The 19084-nt window shown below is 41.0% G+C and overlaps 1 protein-coding gene across 2 annotated transcripts; it reads right to left on the reverse strand.

Moving 5' to 3' along the window:
* Window positions 1–215: 215 nt before the first annotated feature.
* Window positions 216–18166, reverse strand: LOC147169164 (noelin-2-like). 2 transcript variants are annotated; one of them, XM_086082236.1, is made up of 10 exons: window positions 17995–18166; window positions 17287–17462; window positions 16552–17136; window positions 14604–14753; window positions 12029–12184; window positions 6103–6322; window positions 4808–4914; window positions 3537–3713; window positions 1699–1872; window positions 216–652 (listed from the first exon to the last, which is right to left on the reverse strand). In XM_086082236.1, exons 3-10 carry the CDS (start codon window positions 16699–16701, stop codon window positions 332–334), a joined length of 1455 nt encoding a protein of 484 aa, XP_085938362.1. In that variant the 5' UTR covers window positions 16702–17136; window positions 17287–17462; window positions 17995–18166; the 3' UTR covers window positions 216–331. The 2 variants fall into 2 exon arrangements, with proteins under 2 accessions (XP_085938362.1, XP_085938363.1); XM_086082237.1 differs by lacking the exon at window positions 17287–17462.
* Between the last annotated feature and the right edge of the window lie 918 nt (window positions 18167–19084).

The following is a 19084-nucleotide window of genomic DNA, read 5'->3' on the forward strand; positions in this document are numbered from 1 at the left end:
CTCAGACAAATGCTAATGTTAGCTAGCAACGACAATTTTCTTACCTGGCAACACCGGTGAAGGTGAATGTTAGCTTGTTACAACAATTTCCTCACTAACTACACTGATAAATGCTCATATCAATGCCTGGGATCCACGCATACGGCGACATTTGTTTTCAGTTTTTTTTTTTTTTTTTTTTGCTTGTCTGAAACAGAAGAGGGAGAAGAGAGGAATGAAGTTTGTTGATATTTATTGAAGGAACAAAACCATGCAGACCCAACACAATCCACCACAAAATCAACAAACCCGACCGTGTCCGTGACTCCTCTCCAGACCCGTCTAACGTGGTCTACCCGTCGGCGCGTATGACGTGGAAGAGCGTGACGTTGTAGAGCACCTGGTGTCCGTTGTTCCAGGTGTACAGCGCCCTCTCTCGGGGATTGTAGTCCATCATGCTGATGTGCGAGTAGAGGTTGTGGAAGGGCACGTCCGTGTACTCGTAGGTGGACGTGTTGGTGTTGTAGGCGAAGTGGACCTTGGCTCCGGCCAGGTGCGAGTTGGTGACGTAGAGGACGCCGCAGATCATGAAGGCCTCGCCCGCACTGCGTTTCGGGAAGCCCGTGGACCAGCTGCGTAGTACGTCCAGGGAGCGGGGACACAGGCGGCTCACCTGAGAGCAACAATCTGCTAATCAAGCACTTGAATGGATGCTAGCATTAGCCCGGAGCAATCAGCGAACAAACAACGCTGTTGCAAAAGCTAACGTTAGCCAGTTACGATCAGCCACCGCGCAACTGTGATGAACGCTAAAACGTAAGCCGGGTACAAACATTGAATAAAAACTCAGTCGAATGCTGTTAGCTAGTTAGCTAGCAACTCTAAGGAACACTAATATCAGCCCGGTATAAAAATTGGCTAAGAAATCCATTGAATTCCAACGGTGGCGAGGTACCACAACTCTTGTCAACCGTTTAAAACGGCTAACTAGCAACTGTGATGAATGCTACAATTAGCGTGTTACGACAATTGGGCTAATGCGATAATTAATCCATTTAAATGAATGCAACTCTTGTCAACCATTTAAAACGGCTAACTAGCAACTGTGATGAATGCTACAATTAGCGTGTTACGACAATTGGGCTAATGCGTTAATTAATCAATTTAAATGAATGCAACTCTTGTCAACCATTTAAAACGGCTAACTAGCAACTGTGATGAATGCTACAATTAGCGTGTTACGACAATTGGGCTAATGCGTTAATTAATCAATTTAAATGAATGCAACTCTTGTCAACCATTTAAAACGGCTAACTAGCAACTGTGATGAATGCTACAATTAGCGTGTTACGACAATTGGGCTAATGCGATAATTAATCCATTTAAATGAATGCAACTCTTGTCAACCATTTAAAATGGCTAACTAGCAACTGTGATGAATGCTACAATTAGCGTGTTACGACAATTGGGCTAGCGTTAGCCAGTTACAATCAAATAATTAACAACAATTAAAAATGAATACAAATGTTAAACTCGTTCAACAAGAATTCTGATTAATTCTAACATTAGCCACTTACGATAATTGTCCAGCTCACATCTCACACAAACGCAAACTTTAGCCAGTTACAACAATCTGCGATGTCACAAATTTTGATTAATGCTAACAGACACAATTTAAAAAAATAAAAAATAGAAGTTCATAATAAGCTTTTGTCATACCACGATGTTTCCGGCGTTGGGTATGGATGTGTAGACGGCCCACAGGCCCGTCTCGTCGGCCATGAGGTCGATGTCGGAGGATCCGCCCCAGCTGTACGGAAAGGTGTTGTTGTAGCCCGCTCCGCTAAGGCTACGTTGCAGCAGCACGCTGCGAGAGCGGAAGTGGTATTGCACCTACGACACACGCGCACACAAACAAGTCATCTTCTTACAAAAATAGCAAGAAAATAAAGATTTTTCTATTTTATTAAAATTAAATAATTGCCAAAATGTTATAATGACATAAATTATGGTCAAGATGGTCACGCCCAAGTTTGAAGTCAATCGGGTTAACCGTGTAGGAGAAGGGGGCAAAAGTAGGACCCCTGTAAATGAGCAAAAATGGGCTAAAAAAATTGGACATTCAAATACTCCTACCTCACTTCCTGTTCATTTTAGGGTTCAGCTATCCAAATCTTTTTTTGTTCGTCTGGATGTGCTACGGGTGCCACCCAATTTTCGAATCGTGGGACAATCGTAGCGGGACAGGGATCCGTTAAACCTATGTAGGGGGCGCTACAGGCCCATTTTTCTGTTATCAATAGAAAGGACTAATGAAATACAATTTCTAGGTATTATTATTGATGACCATATAACATGGAAAGCGCATATAGAACATGTCAAATCTAAGGTTGCCCAAACCGTGGCCGTTTTACACAAGGTTAAAAAAATCATTGACCAAAAAAATGCTTTTTTATTGTTATAGAATTCATTGATTGTCTCGTACCTGACCTATTGCATTGAAAAGTGGGGGTGTCGTTTTTGGTTGTGGATGCAGAGACCACACGAATCCAATATTCATCCATCCATCCTCTTAACCGCTTGTCCTTACAAGGGTCACAGGGTCGCTGGCTTCGGTCAGTGGGCGGGGCAAACCCTGAACCGGTTGCCAGCCATAATCCAATATTCGTGCAACTTAAAACTTTAAAAGTTAATGAATTGATGGAGTTTGACCGCCTTTAAAATAATGTATAAAACCCATCATGAAAGCTTACCAATTACCATGCAAATCAATAAAAAAAAAGAAAAAAAAAGGGAAAATGAGTTCAAAATAAGAGGAACAAAAACCAAACCGAAATGTACAGTAGAACAAAACAAAAAGAAAGATGTGTTTCAACTCAAGGTGTCAGTTTGTGAAACAATCTGAATTATAAAACGAAATAACCTCAGTCCATTTATATTTTTAAGAAATGTATAAAAGCTCAATTAGTGGAAAAATATATATATAGCACAAGGTCATTGTATTTAATTATTTGATTTAATTCTTACTTTGAAGCCGTTTGCTGTCATCTATTTTGGCAGATATCACCTTTCCTTTCTTTTTCTTTCAAAGAATGAATTATTTTTTTGAATCGAATTGAATTGAATTGAATCATGTATGGCGACATTAAAAAAAAAATTTTTTTTTTTTTGCTAGGCCCGATGTGTGTGTAAAGTTTGGTGAGTTTTCGTTTAGTGTCTCAAAAACGCGATAGTTTGCGGAGAATAATAATAACGAATAATAATAATAATAAGAAGAAGAATAGCTACAGAAACAATAGGGCCTAAAAAGCGCTGCATCGGCCCCAAAAGAAGCCGACCCAGACGGCCAGTCCAGCCCCGCCTCGTGGGGGGCTTCGGGGCATCAAATGAGGATATTGCCCTTTGCCCCCTGAGGCCATTTCTTTCTTCACTCATCAATATTTGCAATCAAATAAAACCAAAAATGTTTTGGGGTGCTGGCTGGGGCACCCGCCCCCCCCCCCCCCCAAAAGCGTGTGTGCGCGTGCCACGGTTGAACGTTTCCCCTTCGAACCCACCAGGATGTTGCTCTGGTGCTTGTTGTAGTAGAGCGAGCCGTTGTAGACCACGTGACCCGTGCCGGCCCAGGCGTGCGGCAGCAGGTGCTGCACGAAGTTCTGACCCTTGGTGAAGTCGGCCATGGTGCGGTACTCCAGCACGCGCCGGCCGCGGTAGAAGCCGTCCATGGACCACACCTCGAGCACAACAACGCAACATTTCAACGCTTTCGTGGTGGGAAAATCCAAAAACAAAATTTGTGTTATTTTAGTCTACAAACATAACATAACAGGTTACATGTTTTCAATAAAAAAATTATTATTATTTTTTTAAATGACATGGACAGGAAGAATAACGGGGCCCGGACGCTGCGCCTGCTGATGCGGCCTTGCTTGTTGTGTTGCTGCTGCTGCTGCGCGTCTCTGAGCGGAAACTCTGACAGGCGCAGGGTCAAGGCAGCCAAATAAATCACACCTCGCGAGGGCCAGACGGTTGCCTTGACAACCACCTTCACGGGCTCACTTCACATACAGTGCACGCGTGTACGCTCGGAAAATGTCGTAGCCCACGTTTATTTATAAACTTGCTGTGCTACTTTCTGCTCCCCGAATCGCCCAAAATAACGGTTTGAAAGTGGATCTGCGGATGTTCAGTTTTGCTGTTTTTTCGGTCCAGGGAAAATCCAGGAAGGACCCGAACACCAAAACAGCAAAAAACATACCATGTGGGAAAGTGTTAGGTTTGAAAAAGTAAATTTTAGACTACCTAAAAGCTGGTCTAACTTGTGGTGCAGGTGCTGCATTGCAATTTTTCCCGGGTTTAAAGGGATACTTGACTCATTGGGCCATTTTCAGCAGTGGAAAGTTCATATTTTGTCCATAATCAATTTGATAACATCATTATGAGCCAATCATGGCTCACCTGTTTTCTGGGTTTGGTCAGCAAACCGAGTCCTGATTGGTTGTTACCTACTTCCTCAGCACAGGTGATGTCATCTTCAGTCGACAGCAAGTGGATTTTTTTTTTTAAAGATATTAATTGTACATAAAAAATAATTACTAAATTATAGACAAAATAGTAACTTTTAACTGCTGAAAAAAAAAAACTTTAATTGAGGCGCAGGCAGAGAGACAACATTTTTTATCTGTGTGCCTTGGGACCCCAGATTGGGAAATACGAGGCAGAGACAGACAACCCCAAAAAAAAAACGAAACAAAACACGTGACCACCTTTTTAACACCTGCTTCACACGCGCGCGCGCACACAGGTCCGAGCAGAGCGTCAGACTCACCCTGCTGTCAGAGCTGGGAATCATCGCGTCAGTCATCCAGGAGCCGAAGCGGGACCCAGACGCCCGCACGGTGACGGGGCCGTTGACGGCTGTCAGGCGACCGCAACCTGCAAACAGAACATGCTTTTATTTGGGGCGCGGGAGAAAAAAGCCTAATTAATGAAATCAATCAACACAATTCGATTTTTGGGTGTTCGGGTTTTATCTTCCGAAGTCAGCTTGTAATTCATTTCATGCTTCGAGATGCAAAATACCAAATGACATACTATGAAAGCACGAAAAGTTTTGATCTCATTCAATTACAAAACATATTCTCCAAAACATGCTTTTTACTTTTAAGAATAATCATTTGTTTCCTTCAAAAATCACAACCTGATTCTGTGAAGATTATTTTCAAGTAGAACGTGAATTTATTCTCACAGGATTCGTTTTTGTCTTGGGCAAATCAGCTTTATTAAACCTGGCTTAACTCTGGTCTGGTCTCGTAATATTTGGACTTTATCAAGTTTTTATTTTGAAACAAAAATGCAACTTCATTTTTGAAGACATTTAACTTGATTTGTGTAATATTATGTCAAAAATCATATTTTTCATCTTCTAAATCTTATGGCTTTAGTCTTGAAAAAAAAATACGTCATTCTGGAAAAATGACTTTTTTTCTTCAAAGCTAAAAAAAAAAATGTACCTTTTATTTTGAAATTACACAACAATACTAAAAAATTATTTGTTTTTGGTAAAATTACAATATTGTTCTTGGAAAGAACATTTTGTAATTATCATAATACCGTATCTGATTTTTTTCCATGACTTTCTTTGAACCCCCCACATATATATGTAAAAAATAAATTTCATTGGCCCCAAAAAATCCAAAGGTACTGTCTTAATAGTATACCTTTTTAGTGAAATCTATATATATATACATATATAAAAAAAAATCCAACTTTGTTTTCATAAAATTACTGTATAATTAGCTTATGTGGAAAAAATGTCCACGTCAGTAAAAGTCCCACAAATGGGGCTGTGAGTAGCAAAAATCATGACACCCCCCCAAAAAACTATTAAGTTTGGACACCCAGCTGCTCTAATGTACTACTTTCCTATTTGGCAACATTACATGTCACATTGGGCACCTTATTTCCAAAAGCACAAAAAAAAAAAAAAACACTAGTGTATTTTTTTTTATTATTATTATTATTATTTTTTAGTAAACACCTGTCAAGAGCTTGCCAAAAATCCAATAGCAAATGATGACTAATGAGTAATCAGGGCAAGTCGACTTAAAGTTGCTGGCTGACCGAGTTTGTTCATGCAGCTGTGCAGTCGGGTCTCCAGCAGCAGGACCCTCCTCTGCAGCTCCTCGTAGTCGTACGCCCCCACCTCCTCCTGGATGGCCGTCAGGGCCGCCGACAGGTTCGACAGTTGGCCTCGCAGGCCGGTCAGCGTCTGAACGTCGGCGCGGTACTCGTCTGCCGCCGACAGGAGGGGCTGAAGCTGGGTCACCTGACCCTTCAGCTCCTGAACCGCCACAGCAAGCGGCCGGTGAGACCTTCTGTATTATCGACTCTGATGGTCCCATTCATTAAAAAAATCGAAAAACTTAAAACTCATTGCAATTCTTTATCACGTGAAACGAAGACACTTTATATTCGATTTCATTTGACTTTCCTGTCACTTTAAATCCTCCATCTTGTTTCTGCCGGGAGGTGCGAAGGAGCCGCCAAGCGAGAAGCGGCGCTCGCTAAATAGAAAGAGGCCCGAAAGTCCCATCTGCTGGGCACGGGATAATCCCTGAGGATTCCCGTGGTGCGCCACTCAGGCCATGAGTTGCGCAACAAGACTGCTTTATTTTTCATGAGTTGGCTGTGCGGGTTTTCGAAATGGGGCCCGAATCCAGGCCAGCTGGATCTGGCGGGAGATGTTTGGAGATCTCTGTGGACTTGTTATCCAGGTCTTTGTTTTGCTTACATTCTTCAATGGTGACGGTTATTTCTTCGGCGGGAAATGATGCACATCACCATCATGCTTGTCTACTCCATCCTATCAAGCGATGTTACCAGATGGTGCTAACCACTTTTAGCTTTTGTTGAAGATTTGAAACGGTCTCGGACGCTTACAAAATCAAGCATGTTATTATTATTATTTTTTTTTTTTAATGCTCAGTTGCCTTTGATGCACTCCAAAACCCACGTTAGGTTCATTGAAGGTCAGGGGTGGCAAATCCAGGTCCAGAAAGTAAAAACCCTGCCACGGTTTGGCTTTAGCTTCAGGTGCTAGCTCCCACGGTGCTCGTTTAGCTGCTAGGGAGATAGCTAGCTAGCAAGCACCTGAAGCTAAAGCCAAACTGTGGCAGGGTTTTTACTTTCTGGACCTGGATTTGTCACCTCTGTTGAAGATGCTAAATTATTTTAGTGTTTAGAAACCCTTGATGCTAGGTTTGTCAAAAATGCATGTTAGGTTCACTGAAAATACTAAACTTGGGTTTGTCGAAGAATATCTAATGACTTGGACGTTAGGCTTGTATATGCTAAATCATTTTGATGTTTACATGAAGACACGAAGGTCCCATTGGTTGACCACGCCAAATAACAAAAACATGTACGTTAGCTTGGTATTACGCAGGAATGTAACGATAACGGCAATATCGTGATATGACGATATTAAAACTGCCAAAAATATTGGCGTCGTCGTGTCCCGATATTAAAAGCAGCACATCTATTAAAAAAAAAGTCAGGTTGTTTTCCATTTGTGCAGCTCTAGCACCCTCTGGTGGCTACTTTTGTAGTGCCGTTTAATTTTCACAAGGCATGTTTTGGCCCTTCTATGTTTAAAATCCACGTCAGATGAAGGGGAACGTAATATGCTTGTGAAGTGAGTCAATATGTGGAGGGACTCGACGTGTGCGTGCATTAGCAAGTAAGTGCTAACATATGAAGTGTTATTAGAGATTGTAGGTTGTTTATATGTATTGTTGTTACATACAAAAGCTTTTTTACTTTTTTTTTTTAGTATGAGCTCTTTTTTTTTTTTTTTTACAATATCGCGAGATGTTTTTTATACGGCCAACCCCCTCACAATATCGTGATCATATCGTATCGTTAAATCACTAATTTTAAGTTGGTCGTAGATGCTAAATTGTCCTTCGATGTTCACACAAAAACACGTTCACTAAATTGTCGAATATTCTCAAGTAACGATTCAGGACATTCGACAAAGGGCTCGTCATTACGCTGGGAAACGGAGCTGCTGCATGTTGTAATTATATTCCACAACTTAAATAATCAATAACCACATGCTATTTTTAGCAACACTGTGGGAAGAGTGTGGAGTCGGGGTGTGCAACATGGAGGAGGGTTTCCTCTCTGCAGGGGTTCCGGATGAAAGGAAGGAATTAGAAAAGGTTGGCCGGAGGCGCAGTCAGATGAAGATGAGGAAGAGGAGGGGCGGCATTAGCAAGTAAAATCAAGTCGTGTTTTTTGTTGTTTTTTTTCTTTCCACACTCGCTGGTTGAATCCATTCGGATGCTGAGGGAGGAATTCGACAAGGTGTCGGAGCGAATATCGATTTTCTCCCCCCCCATCTCAGCCAATAGCTACACATGTTGTTTCTTGATTAAGATGTCAACTGATAGTTGTTTCATCGCATCATGCGGGAACGATTTGCTTCATCGAACCTAACCTGCGACGTCAAAGTCGATTCGCGTTAATAATGGCTGTCTTTTTGTAATCAAATTGTAAGAAGCTGACATGCAAGACAATTCAGAGCCTTGGACAAATCTAACGTTTGCATTTTCACACAATCACAACACACCTGAGTCTTCAACAAATAATAACTTACGAGTTTTTGTAAACACAAACAATTTGTAGTGCTGTTGAAAAGTCTTTGATGTGAAGTCGATCCAATTTTGCAATGCAAAGATTTGTAATTCATACAAGTGACGCATTGAAATATGCAATCTGCCTTCCAGGATTCGTATCTTTTTTTATTTGTCTCTCACTCTGCTGCCCACAACGTGTTGAGAGTTTGCATCTGTTATCTCGAATACATTGACCTTTATCTTGACCTTAGCTGTTGTTATAAAATATAATCATAATCTGTTCGTCAGGAGGCTCAAAAATTTCAAAATGGCAGCTTTAATCTCCAAGTGCCACCACCCTGACCTACATTCAAATACGGTATCGTCTTGGGCTCAGTGTTCATCACAATAAGGCAGAAGTACAGTTAACTTTATGAAAAACAAAATTCCAGGAACTAAATTTGAGGAAAAACGGGCATATTAAAAAAAAAAAAATAAATAAAAACAAAGGGGTTGTCAGAATTGGGGGAAAAAACAGGTCGATCTTACAGGAAAGTTTTTCTTCCAAGAAAAATGCCATCTCAAATCGCCATATTTTTGGCAGAATATATATATATATATATATATATATATATATATATATATATAATTCTTTCATTTTGGGGGAAAACACCCACATATTTTTCAAGACATTTAAATAAATCAAACAAATAAATAAACATATTTGTTTTTTTTGGGACATTTTTTAAGGATTTTTAAAAATTGATTTATTTACCCCCAAAAATCATAGTACCACTCAGAATGTATCACAGAATGTTGACATAATTATAACAATAAAAAAAAAACAATGGGTTTGTGAAGCGATCAAGCTCGGCAGCTGGAAACAACTCTGGCTGCACTAAATAGAAGATTGAAGCTCTGCATGGGAGGAACACGCCCCCCCCCCCTTCCACCATTCCCCCACAAGAAGCATCAGATGAGGATAAATGTGAAATTGTATTATTAATGTTGACTTGTGAAACCAAAGCAGCGGGAGCGCTTTTTTTTTATTTGGCACTTAGAGGCGACGGCGGGAAGAAAAAAAACGCAGATGATGTCTTGTGCCCTAAAAAATGAAGCGCTTGGGCTCACCCAGAGGAGCTCACACGTGCGAGCAGGGAACCATACGGAAAAGTTAGCTGCGGAACTGATGAGCGCGCCGCCGCTCGAGTCAAGCTAACAAACACAAACGGAAGCAGAAGGAACATTCGGTATCACGCGAGGCGAACTTAACATCGCGAACCTTACGCGAGCGTCAGACAACTCTTTGGACAAAATTGAAGTATTTTGCATATATTTTTGTAAAACATCAAAGACAGTTGAAAGTCTTCAAATAACCTTACAATCATATTTTTTGTAGAACATCCATGACAAAATAGTCTTCTTTTCATAAAACATCATAAACAATGTCACGTCAATTAACCTTATAAGCAATTTAGTTTCACTAACCTCGTGTACTTATTTTCGAGAAAAAGTCAATAAAGATTTTGTTTCAATTAACTTAACAGGTATTTTTGTAAAACATCATGGACCATTCCGAATCTTTAATGAACTCTTACGCACATAATGAAGCGAATTTCTATCTAACTATTTATTATTATCATTATTATTATTTCTAACTATCCAAACGTATGTATTTTCATTGATCATCGTGTCCAATTTAGTGCCTTCGATAAACATAACAAAACTAGCCACATATTTACAATTTAGTTGAACTAACCTAACGTACGTACTTTGATAAAAAAATCCAATTAAATCAAAGACTTTCGTCAACAAACCTAGCATAAAGATTTTTGTATAACATCATAAACAACTTGTCTTTAATCAACCTAACATAATCAACCTTATATAAACATTGTACATAATTTGGTTTTTAACTAACCCAATTTAGGTTTTAGTAAAACAGCATAGACAATTTAGAGTATTCGCTGAACATGACGTAATTAACCTTATGTATACAATTTAGTTGAGTTTACCGAACATACAAACCTTCGTGGGAAAAAAAAAAACTTAGATTTGAATGAAATGAATTTCAAATCGCTACTGCCACCTGTGGCCGAAAAATGAAACAGCATTTTCCCTTCTTCATAATGCGTATGTGTCGTCGTGCGACGCAGACACGGGGCGGTCAATTCGAACCCGAATCCAGTCTGAAAACTTTTGGCCAGAGGCTTGTAGGAGTTGCAATTATAAAGAGCTAAAGTGTTAACCTACGAATTAAAAATGGTCAAATAAAAAGGCACATTTTGGGGCAAATTGCAGCTTTAACTAGCCTAATGTATAATTTCTTTAAAAACATGATAAACAATTTAGAATAGAACCTAACATAACGAACCATACGTAAACATTGTAGACAATTTAGAGTTTTCAACAAGCCCGTCTTATAAAACATCTAAAAAAAATTTAGGCCCTTCAACAAGCCAGATTATATTTTTTGTAAGTGCTGTCAGAGTTAAAGCGTTAACTCATTAATTAATCACAAAACATTACCGCAGATTATCCTTTACCTTGACATCAGATGGTTACGTTTAAGGTAGCACAAATTGTGCTTGAGCAATAAACATAATTCATAAATGTTTGCGTTTGACTTTCAGAATATTTGTTCATTTTAAACCCCTGGGGTCATTTATTTTTTCCATTTGAAATTATGCAAGTAATTAATCGATTCGAAAAAGAGGAGGAAGAAAGAACATGTGCAGCGGATCCAAAAATGTCATAATATTAAATGTCGAAAGAATTTGCATCTTCAAATTTGGCGGGCAAAAAATTTGTTGATAAAAAGCCTTTAGAATTAAGCGATTCATCGTCCATCCATCCATCCATTTTCTGTACCGCTCGTCCTCACAAGGGTCGCGGGGGTTGCTGGAGCCTATCCCAGCTGGCTTCGGGCAGTAGGCGGGGTACACCCTGAACTGGTTGCCAGCCAATCGCAGGGCGATTCATCGTGATTAATCAAAATTCTAAAACGTGATTCATCTGATTAAAAAAATTAATCGTTTGACAGCTGTAAAAAAAAAATTAATCGTTTGACAGCTGTAAAAAAAAAATTAATCGTTTGACAGCTGTAAAAAAAAAATTGCAGTGCAAAAAAAGAAGAAAAAAAAAAGAGGCAGAGCCGACGATAAAAGTGCCTCTTCTGCTTTGGTTTCGTAAGCCAACATCAATAATACAATTTTGCATCCCTCCCCATCGGATTCTTTTTTTTTTTTTTTTTCCATCCTGCCATGCAGAGCTCTCAATCTTCTACTTAGTGCAGCGATGCAGGTGTCAGCACAGCGACGGCATCCGCACGCTGCTTTATGTCCTCCTCCGCCTCCTCCCGCTGCCCGAAATCAATGCGTGTGCGCGTGTGCGCGTGTGCGTGCGTGCGTGCGTGCGCGCGTGCGTACCTGTAGCCCCTTGTTCGTAAGCGTCCGGGGGCTGCTGGCGAACGAGTGCAGACGTCCGTCCACGCCCCGCAGCAGCGGCTCCGACTCGCGAAAGTGTCGCAGGTCCCTGGAGGTCCGCAGGTGGACCCCCTCCACGGATTGGCTCACGTTCTGCACCTGAACCACAAAAAATGTCTTACTGGCATCGCTCTGATAAAAAAATAAAAATAAAAAAAATAAAGAAGAAGAAAAAAATAAAAGTGCCATTGTACATTCCTATCGAACAAACATGGACATTTCCAGTTTGGCGTCTTTGATGTTCACCAAAGCGCATATGTTAGGTTGCCGAAGGCTGACATTATCTTTGATGTTTACGACCAAACGCATCCTCGTAATCATCAAACATTATTTAAAAGTCTTGAATGAATATGAAATGTGTACGATCACAGGAAATGATCTTTGATGACAATTTTTTTTTTTTTTATATTTAGAGTTTGGAGTTTGGCGTCACAGACTGGAAACTGCTTTGATTTTTCAACCAAATGTGAACAAGTTAAGAAAAAGTATGTTGGGTACTCTTGTCTATGACACTTACAATTTAAAAGTGTTTTAGTAAACTTCAAAGACAAACGCACTAACACCATGTATACATTTGGTAAACATCAAAGACAATTTTGCGCCATTGACAAACTTCATGTAAAACATCGATGACAATTTTGAGCCTTTGAGCCTTTAAGCTTAAAGTACGTTTTCCTAAACATCAAAGACAATTTTGCAAATTATTGTCAACATCAAAGACAATTTTGAGCCTTTGACAAACTTCATGTAAAACATCAATGACAATTTTGAGCCTTTTACCCTTTAAGCTTAAAGTACGTTTTCCTAAACATCAAAGACAATTTTGCAAATTATTGTCAACATCAAAGACAATTTTGAGCCTTTGACAAACTTCATGTAAAACATCAATGACAATTTTGAGCCTTTGAGCCTTTGAGCTTAAAGTACGTTTTCCTAAACATCAAAGACAATTTTGCAAATTATTGTCAACATCAAAGACAATTTTGAGCCTTTGACAAACTTCATGTAAAACATCAATGACAATTTTGAGCCTTTTACCCTTTAAGCTTAAAGTACGTTTTCCTAAACATCAAAGACAATTTTGCAAATTATTGTCAACATCAAAGACAATTTTGAGCCTTTGACAAACTTCATGTAAAACATCAATGACAATTTTGAGCCTTTGAGCCTTTAAGCTTAAAGTACGTTTTCCTAAACATCAAAGACAATTTTGCAAATTGTTGCCAACATCAAAGACCATTTTGTGCCTTTGACAAACTTAATGTACATGTTTTCGTAAACATGAGAGATGACTTTGAGTCTCCAATGAACCCAATGTGTGTGTTTCGGACAAACTCGAATCTAAAACACGTACGTTGGCTTTGACAAAGACTGGAAATTGTCTTCAATGCAAAACGTACACGTTTTTGGAAACAAGTCAACAGTTTGTCTGATTGGCCGAAATGCGCCTGTTAGGTTTGGAAAAAGTCGATTCGTTTGCCGCAAATTGTGTTTGCTGACTGCGATCCCGGTTGTTGCCGACGTCCCGACGCGAGCGCTCATGAGCGACTTTTCTCGTAATGCACGCTTAAGACAGCTGCCATCAATTATTGAGCGCGCGTTTCTCACAGAAACGCTCGCACTCTCCGACGCTGTCGTCATAAACACCAGCAAAAGAAAAAACACTCTTTTACTTCTTTCTTTTACTTCAATTACGAATCGCTGGTATGCGCGCGCGTGTGTGTGTGTGTGAGAAAGAGAGTTTGTGTGCTTGTGAGTTTTTGGTTAAACGTGCGCATTTTTTGTGTAACTGTGTAAATCATAAGTGTGTGTGTGTGTGTGTGTATGCGTGCGCCATTTTTATGCGTGTGAGAGTGCTCGTTTATGAGTAATTGTATCGTGTGCGTGTGTTTGTTTCATGTGTTTTAGTGTGCGTGGATTTTCGTGTGTTTTAGTGTGCGCGTGTGTGTGCGCTCATCTTGGTTTGTGTGTTACAGCGCTGTTTTTATGTAATTATCTATTTGTATTTGTGTGTGTTTTGTGCATATGTGTGTGTGTGTGAATCTTTGTGTGTTTTAATGTGTTTATTTGTGCATGTGTGCGCACACTAAATTTTGTTTGTGTGCGTCTTTCATGCGTTTGTGTGTCAATCTAGATGTGTTTATTTGTATTATTGTACATTTTGTGTGTATTTTTCTGTGCGTGCGTTTGGTTGTTTGGTGAGAGAGAGAGAGAGAGAGAGAGAGAGAGAGAGAGAGAGAGAGACTTTGTTGTGCCTTACACACACACACACACAGGTTTGTTTTACTGTCTTTGTGGGGCCATCTCATTGACATAATGCATTTCCTAGCCCCGCCCCCTAAAACCAAGTCTTGACCCTCAAAAAGAGGTCTAAACTTGTGGGGACCAGCAAAATGGCCCCACATGGACGGGTGGGCCCCACAACTGTGTGAACTCCCAGAATGTCGGCCCCACTATGTAACACACACACACAGACACACACACACACAGACACACACACACACAGACAGACACACACCTGTAGAGTCAGCAGGTTGAGCTGTCGACTGCGGTGGTCTCGCTTGCAGAGGTTGCGGGCGGGAGCGACCACGGCGCACACGCAGCGGCCGTCCGGGTCCGACGCGGTGCTGTACACCTGCCACGCCTCCTCTGAGCCCGGATACAAACCCTGCACGCACACACACGCAGCGGAATATGTCAACATCCATCCTCCATCTTTCCTTTTATTGCTTCATATATCCGTCCGCTGTCGAGCTTTTTGCATAATTGTGCACTCAGGCATCCAAAATGGAGAATCTCAAGGCGGCTAACTGATGCTCTTCCCCCCCCCCCCCCCCCGCGCGTCTCCGAGAGGCAGAATTAGCGGGAACGCCGCCATCGCGCCTCTTTCCGACTGCTGCTTTCGTAGAAATGTCTTTTCTTTGAAGAAGTCCCATTTTTGGAGTTGGACACGTTCAAATAAACACACGCCCCCGAATGCATCGCAATGCAGTATGTTTTCATGTTTAAATTAGCTTCCACCTGGGACCCGGAATTCTCCACGGCCATTGGCCGGATAAGACGTCAATCACGACGTGATGACGAGCAGCGGCGATCGTCTGTTTTTGTTCGTAATCGCGATAGAACGCAAACACAACGGTTGTTGTCAAAATGACGAAAAACATCTCCAAGGAGCCTCACGCAGAATCCAACATCTGCGTCTGCTTGTGTGTTGACATCAACTCCAGGGTTTGTTGTTGCTACGGTAACCAATGGCCAGATGTCCCACGGGCCGGCCAGTCTTCCCAGGGAGAAAATATCACCCCTGGCAGCGCAAACAAACGCGCGCGTCTCCAAATGTTGCACGCACGTTAACAAGAAAATGGCAAGTGTTGCAATTCACTCGTGTTTGTTCCTTTTCTATGACTTGAGTCCTCGTTGGGGGCGGAGCTACATGGTGGGGCCGCTTGATTTAATGAGCCAATATTAGCGCTTTTAAATGTTTGAGTTTTTTTAGATTCAGATTCAGAATGCTCACAAAGGAACAACTTTGTTGGTAAAGTGAAAAATCCCACAAAATAAATACATTTTACACATCATAACATAAGTCAAACATAATGACATTTAATTGTGCCCCTCCAAAAATGTTGCAATTTTTTTCCCCAATTTTTCTCTCCGTTGTAAAATTCCCTCCAGGCTCCCAATCAGCTGTCGAATAGATTTAAATTTTTTAAATTTTTATTTAAAAAAATGCTGATGGAATAAGAACTCATTCGGGTTCTGAGATCTGCAGATGGGGGTCAAATAGTGGAAACGAGTTCAAAGGAAACACGGTGAAGCTGCATTTAGCTGTTATGCTGCACACAATTGGAATACGATGGAAACAGAAGTGAAGTCAGCCCCGAGTGTAAATGCTTTTAAATCTTATACTCAACTCAACGCAATTTAGGGCTGTGCGATTAATCAATATTCAATTTCAATTACAATTGCTAAATCAGCATTATTATAAAAAAAGATACTAATTTTGTGTCGTTTACGTTGTTTTAATGTATACATTTGCACGTTTTTAAAAAATTTTTTTAAATAACTAATTGAATAAATTTTATTTCATCCAAAAGGAACTTGCATAATTCTAATGCTTTAAAAAAAAAATTGTCTTAATAATTTTTACATTTAAACATTTTCTAGTTTTGTGACAAAAAACAAATGATCGTCGCAATCGTGATTTCAATTATTACCAAAATGAATGATGATGAATATTTTCTTCACAATTGAGCAGCCATAACTTTATTTATAAAGCACTTTAAAAACAACAGCAGCTGAATACAAAGTGCTGTGCGGTCAACACGAAACGTTGGAATAAAATACCTTTTGATTAAGCTCTTTTAGTGTTTGGTGTGACAAGTTCAGCCGACAGCACATAACAAAAGCTCGATGTGTGTGTGTGTGTGTGCGTGTGTGTGTGTGCGTAACAACAGAGTACATACGCTGACGATGCGTTCTTGCGTGCCATCCAGGGAGACGCCGACGGCGGTTCCGTTCAGTCCCACCAGTGAGGGCAACGTTTGGGACATCCAGTTGGTGACCATGGCCATGGTGCTCAGCACGGCGCCGATCTTCAGCATGGGCACGCTCATCTTCAAACACACACACACACACACACACACACGCGGCGGCTCCTTAATTAAACTCTTGACATGCTTAAAAGAAAAAGAAAAAGAAAAAGGAAAAAAAAAAAAAAAGAACGCAAACGTCTGCTCTGTTGCTTCCCAACGTCAAGTGTCCTCAATGTTGTTTAATCCTGTCATGGCCATGTGAGGTTGCTTCCAAGATGCTGTCAGGAGCTCTTTCTCTCTTTTGTCTTCCCTCTCTCTCTCTCTCTTTCTCTCTCTCGCATCCCTCCTCCTCCAACCTGAGATGACGTCAAAAAAAAAAAAAATCACACTCCCCCCACCCCAAAAAAAAGCCTGTGTCCTCTTTTCCCTTTCCCTCCCTTTTGTCCTTGTCCTCCTTCCCGTCCACTGCAGTCCGCCACCCTCGCTCTGCTTCCTGTCCACGTATTGATTGATTGCCTGTGTGAGAGAGAGAAAAGAGAGAGAGAGAGGAGAGGAGAGGAGAGGAGAGAGTGATGCTGGGAATTGATCAGCATCCTTCCTGTTCTGTGGCCTGACGCTTTTTGCATTATGGTGTTTTTTTTTTTTTTTGTGGTGCAACACTCCCACCTTGTGGTCATAAATAAGTCTCCTGCCGTCTCATTTGTATGATCTGCGTGGAACTTCCACTCAAAGGGTGGGAGGGGGTTGGGGTTGGGGGGGGGGGGGGGGTGTTGTTAGCCAAGTGCCAGACTCAGCTGGAGTGCTGATCAGGATGCCCTCATTTCAACTCCAAGATGGGAACGCTGATCCAAATTATGGAACAACAACAACAACATCACTGGTTAGTTACTGTACAACATATTCTAAAATGATGTTATTGTTAGCCAGTAAATGAACATTGCAGACAACCAGCAATATCAAACAGAAATCACTCTACGTTTACGTTTCATAAAACACATTTCAATAAACAAATCCAACCAAAGTCAATTGACCAGCAGGGCAACCGGATTTGAAAAAAAACTGCCTGTGTGGGAGAGTTAACGCCATCACAGCTAAGATTGTTACATGCTAACAAAATGTTTTCTGGAGTCCAATTTGTGAGCAATCTTTTGCCCAATCCTACAATGCACGATCAAATTCGTCTTTTTTCTTCACAAAACAAACAAACCCAAGATACACATGCTATTTGAAAAAAAAAATTCTCACAAAAAATGAGTACAAAAGAGAGAAAGGGTCAACTTTACACAACACAAAGATGAGTTAAGGACTGTAGGTTAAGTTTTGTTAAGTTTACACTCTTGATTAAATTTGTCACCTCCTATTAAAAGGCCATACCTCAGTTGTGTATTCCAATTCAGGGGATAACAAAAACTTTAAATTACTTCACTGAAAACTAGTTATAACTTTCAGAGAAGTCGATATCACCAAGTTTCAGACTAAGTGTTGCAAATTATAGCCTGTGGGGTAGATGCCACGGACTTCCGGGTTTTCGGCCACTGCTGGACGCGTTCCAACAATCACACCCCCCACCTCTGCCCCCCCCCCCCCCCAACCCCCCAACCCCCCAACCCCCCAACCCCCAACCACTCGCTCCCGCCCCTCGTCTCAACTCTCTGAAATGCTTCAAACAACTGAGATAGACACACTTCACACTCGCGCTCGTCGACGGAACGCGCAACCGAGGGGCACAAAGGCGGAAGCGCAAGTACTGGGACGCGGCCCACAACAAACAAAGCTGATGTGTGAAAACCAGGAAGCCGGAAGTCTCGTCTCCTCCGTGGCATATACCCACTGACCCAAATGCACATTTTGAGGTCGTGCGGCCGCCATATTGCTCCTCCCAAGAAACGTTTCTCGGCATACCATCCTATACATTTACAGTATCGAAATCGCAGAACACTTGAGACAGTACTTAGTAGAAACAGCATGATTTACGATGTTTTAAATGTGTTAAACATAAATTGTATACATTATAAGCTTAATGACGTTTACAGCAGGAAATATGTATATTTTTATGAAAGAATTATAACTGTAATTGAAAAGATGCCTCTGCCAAATTCAATATTGGGGTATAAGGAACTGGGCGATAAAAGGAAAAAGGGGGTCTTCAAAGCAGCACATACCGTCCACTTGTTAATTTATTTTTATTTTTTTACTTGCTAAAAACTAGTGACCAAACTGCCACAAAACCCGCCCCTATACTAACTGTGTACGAGCTGTATATGTCTAATCTGTACATATACAGTAGTCTGCTCGCGAGAGGAGCAAGATGGCCGCCCTGTGACTTCAACGGCTTGCACGGGCGCGTATGGGCTAGCGGCTATCCAGTCATATATATTTAGATCAGTGCATTTAGCCCATTACTGGTAATGTCGCTTACATTTTGGGTTAGCGTAGTCATAAAGTACAACAAAACATTTCCAAC

This window comes from Leptonotus elevatus, chromosome 8 (genome assembly GCF_054856555.1).
Source record: "Leptonotus elevatus isolate MCC_2025b chromosome 8, RoL_Lele_1.0, whole genome shotgun sequence".
Taxonomy (NCBI): Eukaryota; Metazoa; Chordata; class Actinopteri; order Syngnathiformes; family Syngnathidae; genus Leptonotus; species Leptonotus elevatus.

Coding starts and splice junctions, on each gene's coding strand:
- LOC147169164 (XM_086082237.1), bottom strand. CDS start 16,701: ATGAGCGTGCCCATGCTGAAGATCGGCGCCGTGCTGAGCACCATGGCC. Junction 14,754..16,551: donor CGCAAGAACGCATCGTCAGC/GTATGTACTCTG, acceptor GTGTGCGTGCAG/GGTTTGTATCCGGGCTCAGA. Junction 6,323..12,028: donor TTACGAACAAGGGGCTACAG/GTACGCACGCGC, acceptor GTGGCGGTTCAG/GAGCTGAAGGGTCAGGTGAC.